The sequence below is a fragment of the Salmo trutta genome, chromosome 18 (genome assembly GCF_901001165.1).
Source record: "Salmo trutta chromosome 18, fSalTru1.1, whole genome shotgun sequence".
Lineage (NCBI taxonomy): Eukaryota > Metazoa > Chordata > Actinopteri > Salmoniformes > Salmonidae > Salmo > Salmo trutta.
This window is the reverse complement of record NC_042974.1, coordinates 27,246,204-27,254,653: the sequence shown is the minus strand read 5'-3', so window position 1 is coordinate 27,254,653 and position 8,450 is coordinate 27,246,204. Positions and strand designations below refer to the sequence as shown.

General features: G+C 44.3%; 1 protein-coding gene across 4 annotated transcripts; it reads left to right on the top strand.

Annotated features, from left to right (window-relative positions):
• On the top strand, positions 1 to 8,204 carry LOC115153096 (nuclear receptor coactivator 4). 4 transcript variants are annotated; one of them, XM_029698153.1, is made up of 10 exons: positions 1 to 93; positions 2,263 to 2,389; positions 3,326 to 3,466; positions 3,649 to 3,737; positions 3,951 to 4,059; positions 4,422 to 4,523; positions 4,659 to 4,784; positions 4,999 to 6,060; positions 6,213 to 6,305; positions 6,576 to 8,204. In XM_029698153.1, the coding sequence occupies exons 1-10, from the start codon at positions 59 to 61 to the stop codon at positions 6,579 to 6,581; spliced, it is 1,890 nt and encodes a 629-aa protein (XP_029554013.1). In that variant the 5' UTR covers positions 1 to 58; the 3' UTR covers positions 6,582 to 8,204. The 4 variants fall into 4 exon arrangements, with proteins under 4 accessions (XP_029554013.1, XP_029554014.1, XP_029554012.1 ...); XM_029698154.1 differs by lacking the exon at positions 1 to 93 and adding an exon at positions 870 to 1,103; XM_029698152.1 differs by lacking the exon at positions 1 to 93 and adding an exon at positions 871 to 1,103 and having other exon boundaries at positions 2,247 to 2,389.
• The last annotated feature ends 246 nt before the right edge of the window (positions 8,205 to 8,450 follow it).

Here is an 8,450-nt window from a genome sequence, read left to right as displayed (position 1 = left end):
GCAGTTGACTTTTGCCGGTGTTCATTATATTTTTAAAACCACTGAGCTAGTTACATCGATGTCTAAGTCAAAAGTGCAATACAAAGGGAAAGGGTAGGTGCTGCCGGTGGCATGTAAACATTTAGCTACTAAGTTCTGAAACAACGGCACCTGTCTAACTCTGTTAGCTGTTTTAGCTAACGACCTTTGCGCACACAAATTAGCTAAAGTGAAGTTAGTTGCTACAATAATGCAAGCGAGTAGCTAAACGTCTTTCGACTTAATTGAGCGGGCAAGCTGTATGAAACAGCCAAGAGACTGCATTTGTTTAATTATACTAGGTAGCTATAGATAACATGCTGGTAATAATCGATAGTGTTATATGGGATCCCCACCCAGGCAGTGTTTCGCCTAGTCCTGGGGGTGCACATTTCGCAACACCCGCAATAACATCTGCTACACACGTAACATTGTGACAAATACAATTTAATTATTTTTGCCCTAACACCTGATTCCACCAATCAAATATTTAATGAGTTGATTAGTGGAATTAGATGTGTAGTGCTAGGGCAAAAATAAAAATGTGTACCCCTTCGAGACCCCAGGATCAGGATTTCGCTACACTCGCAATAACATATGCTAACCATGTGTATGTGACCAATCAAATTTGATTTGTATCACTATGGGAAAGAATCAGCTGTTATATTTGTGCAATTTTCCCAATCATATGAAATAGTGAGTGTGGAACTCTTCGCCTTTCTGGTGGTGGCTGGAAGTGTATTTCCCACATGGAAAATCATTCGTGTGCATCGCGCCTTGGGCTTGTGCATTTTTTGGGGGTTGTGTGTGTATGACAAGCTGAAAAGGATTCGCTTGTCTGTCTTGAACCCCCTTTGAAGGGCCCTTCTCTTCCTACTAGTGGTGGTGTACGTGTGGAATGTGAAACTGATGCTGTTTGCTCCATAGAAATAGAAGAAAGGGTTGCTTTGCCCACTATCTGACGGAAACAACCTATGACGTAGCAACCGGCCTTGATAAATAAATGGCACATGAAAGCAAACAGCAAGGGAGCTATATCAAAGGATTTAAACGGAGAGATATCACTGGAGACCCAGCAACACAAGGTAGCTATAACCTTAGGAGTTTGTGGTTGGCGTTGTACGGCTGTTTTTCAAGAATACACCATGTTCTTACATGGCCAGCTGGACGATTCGAGCCTCGTCGAGACAAGCGCCTCCATTTTTTACCGGAGTTAAGGTTACATTACATTTAAACCCGCATAAATGTATTGACCAACCGGTTAAAACTCGATTAAATGGTGGGACGATTTTTGGCGAAGAGAATGCATGTTTAGGGGGCCGGAACATAGTTGTCAATTTGTAGCGTACAAATTATTATAATAATGTCCAAAAAGAGATTGCATTTGAAAATAACAAAAAATTCATCATACCTTGTTTACATTGAGATACGATCACATACGTCTTTATGTGTGAATACTTGGGAACCGATATCCTAAATGAAACTAATCTGTCAAAAACCCGGCACAATGGCTATGACAGGTAGTGATTGAGCAAACATTTTAGGATGCGGTTTTGTGGGCTCAATGATGACAGAGTGAGGGATATTATGTGAGAGACCTCAAAGCTGGTGTTGGGCTGAGTCAACAAGAAGCTATGAGACCAATTCAGAACTAATAGCCTAGCCTAAACATTCCTTCCAACTTAATGCCCTTGCTAAAATTAACAATTTTCGGGAGTCTCCAGACATGCTAGTGATTTAACAGTATACAGTATATTTGGTATAGTAGGATCTCCCTGTGGAGCCTGGACCCTGATCATGAGTCTGTTGGTGGTCACAATGACAATTAGTCTACTGTAATGGTAGTATGCACCTTGTTTAATTTCTTAAATCTGATACTTACTTTCCCCAAAATTCTCTGTGTTAAGAGATGTAAAGCAGAAGTGAAAACGGAGAGAGAGCAGGAAAGCGAGAGTTGATGTGGGGGTTTCACAGCAAAAAGGAACAGAAATTTAACCTCAGTGCTGACAGTAACATATTTCCATTCTCACATAATATTTAGACTAGGGGAAGCACTCACTTTACTAGTGCATAGCCAATGAGTTTTGTCGATTGTTCAAGCTCAACCCCCTAAAGCAGACAGTGGTTCACTGAACAAAGGGAGGATTTAAGTCTTTGGAAAGAAAACGCAAAGAAATGATGTTCTGTCAAAGTAACATACTACATCGCAAAGGTTAACCCTGTAATAGTTGTGCCTCTCTGCAGAATGTTTACTGTGGAGGAGCGAGAGAAGGCCACCCTCAGGCAGTGTGTGCAGGCCCGCTGTCAGCTGGAGGACGCCATCGGCGGGGTGACGAGGGCTGAGGTCCAGCTCCAGGATAACTCCAGAGAGGTGAGTCAGAAGACCCTCTTATAACCCTTGGCCCCACCCAGGAATGACACAGTTCTAGTGGCTCAGGAGGAACCCCCACTTTGTCAGTCTTTGTGCTCCGGTTATGTCAGGACATACAATGGGCTCTATGCTCTAAACAAAGTAGTTTTCAAGGATTTAGGACAAGCACCATGGTTAGTCACCCCAGGCCTCAGGAAGGCAGATGGCTATTGGGTGTATGTTTTGATGTGCTGGGAAGCCTAGTACACCTGGCAGGGTAATCATTAGTATTCCACAAAGTGATCCATGGCATTATTGTATGTCATAACTGTGGCAGACAGGCTAAGCCCTGATATCTTAGATGTGTTGTTAAAATGGGTCTTTGTCCTCCTGTCGTGACCACAGTTAATGATTAGTATGTAGCTCATGTTATGAGGGTGAGAAAGGGAACCGGAGAGACCAATAATTGAAGCATGACTACTTAATAGAGTTCCCCAGACCTGCCTTTTTATAAGGCAGCAGCAGGGGGAGAGGCTGGTCGTTGCCGTCTGAGAGTACACCGACAGCAGAGCATCCACTACTGCAGCAGCTCACTTCTCACTGCGTCTTAGAGAATCATTCAACCCTTTTCTGACTAACCAGCAGAGGAATAGGTAAAACCTTATGTGAATTCCCTTCTTCGCCCTTATGCTTGGAGCAGATTGCAGATGGGTGTATAGGTCAGTGTGCTGTCTTGTCTGTGCATCTGACCTTGCTTAGTGTCAGCAGCAGGAGATTGAAGAAGCTACTCAGCCCTTGAGTGTTCTGTATCAGTTCTCAGGGCCATGACTTGACAGCAGTGTTCGTATTTGTGTGTGTGTATGGATTCTCGTATGCAGATTATTATTATTATTATTATTATTATTATTATTATATATATATTTTTTACCGTTTTGCTCATTTCTCTTGTGTTTACAGGTGAAGTCCCAGCTTCACACCTGTATCAGCAGACACCTGGAGTCTATGCGTTCCCGTGAGGTGTGGCTCCTGGAGCAGATTGACCTTGTGCAGCAGCTAAAGGGAGAGGCTCTGCAGGCACAGCTACATCAGCTTCACTTGGTGAGTATTAACCCAGGTGTCTGCACACTCACTGTAAGATTCACTGCACTCTGCACAGTGTCTGCTCAGAAACCTCTGAAGATCAAGTTCCATTTTGTTTCTTACTTCAGTGACCACCTCTTCGGGTTAATGGCGCCAGGTCTGACCTTCTCCTTTTCTCTCCCTCTCTCTTTTGCCCACAGCTCCGAGGCCAGTTTGACATTCTCATCCATCAGCTGGAAAACTCCAACAGCAACGACCTGGCCAACCAGCTCACCGGCTGCATGGAAAAGTACGAGACGGCACAATGGCCTCTGTCTTGGATCGAATGTGGTTTGGGAGCCCGCTTAAGACATGGCGCTTGAGCTATCATCTCAGCCTTTCTGTATTTGCTTCCATAATACCTCTATCGTTGTCATCCTGAAGCATGGAATGCGTTTAGAAGAGGATGGCGAGATGTGTGTGGTGAATTTTGGGTGGACTACTAAAATGTCTCTGTGTTCAGGTTATCTTCTCTGAAGCTGACTCCTGAGGAAACCCCTGAGATGAGCTTCCAGGCTGACACTCGTTCCCTGCGCCAGGCCATCACCTCCTTTGGCACCATTGCCACCCAGGTACGTGACCCACTGGGAGCTACAAGCAGAAATGCACACACGGCTTAGGTTTACTAAAGGTATATATCCTAGGTTTTTAACATGTACATTTTTATATTTAATATCAGTTGTAGTCAAGGAAAGAGTGTTAGGAAAAACAAATTCTGATGTTCTTTGTGGAGGTATACAATTGCATGTTATCAACATGCTGGGGGATTGGAGTTTTGAGGTAACATAGTGATTCTACTGGTTATGCTGTCCTAGATGACTGACTGCCTAGTTCCTCAATCCATGTTATGTGTTAGTGCTTCTTACATAATACCGTGACATCTCCCACGGTCACTATTGATATAATGTTCATAACTTCCCTTTCACCTCCCCAGCACGTGGAAGGAGGCCCTGTGCTGAATATCGTCTCTCAAAGCTCAAATGCCAGCGAGCGACAGTGGCTTCAGGAGGGTTGTCCAATCGCAGCTAAGAAACAGGTTTGTACCTTGATGTCACAGATGACACTTTTCCATCTAAAGCGGTGGTGACTCTGGATTGCTTTTGCATAAAGTCCCCACCCACACAGAAATACACTGTACTGACATGCCCACTCGTTTTTTGTTTGTTTGTAGAGGGTGGAGTCGTCTGCACCTCTTGCCGACTGGCTCCTTGGAAACCGTCTAGAGACTACTGCCCCAGTTGGATACCAGTTGAGCAAGAACCCACAGGATTGGTTGATCACCCGCAGGGATGTTCAGGTGAGAGCAGATGGCGGGAAATTAACTTCTTTGTGGTCTTTAGTCTATCGAGAAACAGGATGAACTTTTAATTTACATATACCACATCTAATTTCACATGAAAACCCATTTTGAAGTTAATAAGTCAAAATAGTGTTGAAATTTCGAGTTGCATGGCTGATTACACCGACTATTTTTAGCATCTGGACTGTTTTCTTTTTCCTCTGTCCTTCAGTCATCTTGCCCCATGGCCCCCTTTGACTTCCACAAGGCCTGGGGCCAGCTGAATAATCTGGAGATGTGGCTGCAAAAGAAGACTCCCATCAGAGAGAGAACCAGCTGTAGCAGCAGCTCAACCTTCTCCATCGAGAAAATCGATGAGTCTGAGTTAGACATGGCTCTGGAGGAAGAGGTGGGCCAAGAGGAGGGGGAGGAAGAGTGGACTAAGACGGATGAACTGAGCGACTGGCTCATCACCCCGGCAACTGTTGCCAAGGAAACCACCAGCAAGAGCTGCCAGGCATCTGAACCTGACAGGTGGAAGCAGATCTTCAAACCTTTCCAGGAGGGCTTCTCCTCCAGCGAGTGGCTGCTCAAATCCGACTGCGGATCGTGCTGTGCGACCCACACCAAGCCTGTGGCGATTGAGAACCTGGGCAAACTCTTGTGCCTGAAGACCCTCCCAGCCTCAGCAGCCATCACCCCTGCCACCACCACACCCCAAACCCCCAACACACCCAGCTCTGTGGAGATCTGGCTGCAGCAGGCTATTCCAGTACAGCAGTCGTGCAAAGCCAACGAGTCCTGCTCCAGCTACTCTCAGTGTGTGTGTGACAAGAACTGCGGCAAAGAAGCCCTCTGCGCCTGGCTCCTCAAGAAGGAGGGTCGGGACAAGAACGGGGTCTCTGTGGACAAGAACAACCTCAGCAAGCAGTCCATCCTCGACTATCAAGAGCAAGAACAGAAGGTTCAGGCCATCCTGGAGGCCTGGCTCTACCCTAGCGAGCCTCGCAAGACCACGGGTTCCACATCCCCAGTCATGTCATCCCTCTCAGCCTGGTTGTCTCCACCAGCCTCCCAGGGTGAAAAGGCCAGCATGGAGGAACACAGCTCCCAGTTCAATGGCCCCAAGTCAGAAAGTCCTTTAAGCAAACCACTGCAGCCAGAGTGCTGGATTTTACCTGAGAAGACACACAGTAGCACCGCTGCCACACTGAGTCAGGAGACAACAAAGGAGCAACCCAGCACAGAACCAGAGGAAGACAAGTGGCTTGTCCGCAAGAGGGCCAATGCTCAGGTAAGGTTATTGATCATGGACTGATGGGACAAACTCATGTATAGTAGTCTTTGTAATACTTTTTTTTTGTAATCTGTCAACCAGTGAATCTATTTAAGCCTCAAGCAAAAGCTGGGTCACTGACCATACTGTGTTCCTTGGTCTGATTTCAGGAGCGACTTGCCCCTCCCACAGTATGTGATCTATTTTCCTGTATGAAAATCGGTGGAGACAAAGAGAAGTGGCTACACAGGGTCCCTATACAGGTAAGAATCTTAATAGTCCCTAAGGGGTGCACCTCTTTGGTTTTTGCCGTAGCACTACAAAGCCGATTTCAAGTTGAGTTGATTATTTGAGTCAGCTGTGTAGTGCTAGGGCAAAAACCAAAAGCTGTACCCCTTGGGGTCCCCAGGACCGAGTTTGAGAAATGTTGAAATAGTCGTATTTCTCTGAACACCAACATTGGATTATTTTGGTCCATTTTGTTCATTATTTGTTCCTGGATTAATTAGACTTCCTTTCCCTGTCTTTTCCAGATGTGACAAGTATATGCAGTAGTTTTCTGAAGATATTTTTTGAGGAGCCACTTCAATGCTGATCCTCGCACACAATGTCTTGATTCCCCTTTTCCTGCAATTCTCTCCTGGGACTGGGCTTTTTTAATTTTATTTTCCTTTGTTGTCATGGAGATATGCCTCCTGCCCCCAGTCTGAAGTAGACTGGGGTTACTGGAGCTACTACCATTATCTGATTGTTCTGAGCATTTAGGTCTGATGGAATTCTGTGAATTTGCATCCTATAATCACAGTGTTGTCAATACCTTGTCAAGCTAGCAAGATTAGCCTTGGGCTCTAAAGCGAATCCGCAATGTGACTGAGAATCACTAGTCCCGAAAGGACCAGCTCACATGAATATGTAACATTATTTTCCTTTAATTTGGGGGTGACGTGAGGCAGGAGGGTTTGGTGCGACAGAAATAAGATATTTGAATCAAACATGTTTTAGGAACACTTGTTTTTATGGAATGTGGTAAAGGGTTCTGAAATGTATGTCACTAATATGAATGGCTGGTTTTTGTAGTGACTATGCCTTGTGGGTATTTGGTTAACCCTTATACTCAAATAAGAGTATCAAGTAATGTAAACCAAGCCATTCTTTTCATTGTTATGTCTTCTGATTTTACAATCTAAACCTAAAGGCATTCCCAATACATCTACCCTTATCGCACTACCATAATTCTGGTTCTGCTTTATTTGCCTAAAGTTTGCTTCATTGTATTTAGCGGATCCATTGTGAAAACAGGGTCGGCTTGCCTCCTATATATCACCTGTGTGTTGAGATTTCCACTGCTGTGCAAGTGTTTTCATGTTACAAAAGATGCAAGCTGAAAACGTTGTGTCCAATATCGAGTTTCCATTGATATGACTTTCGATTGGCTGAATCCAACGAAGAAAACATCTACCGCGTAAACATTTTAGTACCTATCAAAAGAACATGTATTGATGAACTTTTGTGTACGTCTTTCTGCATAATACTTCTTTAGCTGTCTCTCCATAGTGCTTAGAACAAAGATTGTTGAAAATGTGTACATGGCTCTCTGAAGGAGTTGGAGAGGAGAAACACCACAGGACGGGTTGGTTGTTTAGCAACAAAACTGACGGGTGCTCAACTATGGGGCAAAACAGACGGTTGGTTTAGATTGACAACATTTAAACTATATTTAGTCTCAATGTTAATTGAAAACCAAATATATTTGCACAATGAGCACTTCTCTCAAATACATAGTTACATTTGTTGGTTGGCTAGTGAATTTTAGCCATATTTGCTTTGACATGAAATCAGTCAAAACAATAAATGGTATAAATAATATATGAGCCACTTACGATTCCCCACATGGCAGCTTTGTCATTGTTGCTAGCTATCTGACCATTCAGTTATAATGTGCGGCTTCCGGACATATTGATGCGCACATCAGTTTCTTGACGTCAGCCAACCCGTCTATGGTGCTCGATGAATGGTTCTAGTGTTTGATACAGTTCATCTGGTGCGCCTGTGCAAATGCTTTGTACCGTAAAATAGAACTATCCATATGATCACTTGTGTTATGCTCTCTGGAGTGATACCTGTACCATACTTAACTCTTAATAAAAACAAGTAAACCTTGAGTGCTGTGGTTGAACTGCCTTCTTTCGGAAACCTAGTGTTGCGTTTTGAACATTTATTGCCCAAACCAAGTTGCAAGCATAGGCTGTTAGTCTTGAGAAATGCACAGTGCAGCGTTATACAATGTTGTGCTGATGCCAATAATATTTTCTGCTGTTGCAACCGAGTTGTGGATTACATAAAACCAGTTGCGGCAGTCTTCCCATGATGACCGACATTAGCCAAAGATCAACCCAAATATAGACTTG

What these genes read in the sequence shown, in the direction of transcription:
- LOC115153096 (XM_029698152.1), top strand. Translation starts at nt 1,022, where the DNA reads ATGGCACATGAAAGCAAACAGCAAGGGAGCTATATCAAAGGATTTAAA. An exon ending in CTCACCGGCTGCATGGAAAA is followed by an intron (nt 3,738 to 3,950) that starts GTACGAGACGGC and finishes CTCTGTGTTCAG; the next exon opens with GTTATCTTCTCTGAAGCTGA. An exon ending in GCAAGAGGGCCAATGCTCAG is followed by an intron (nt 6,061 to 6,212) that starts GTAAGGTTATTG and finishes GTCTGATTTCAG; the next exon opens with GAGCGACTTGCCCCTCCCAC.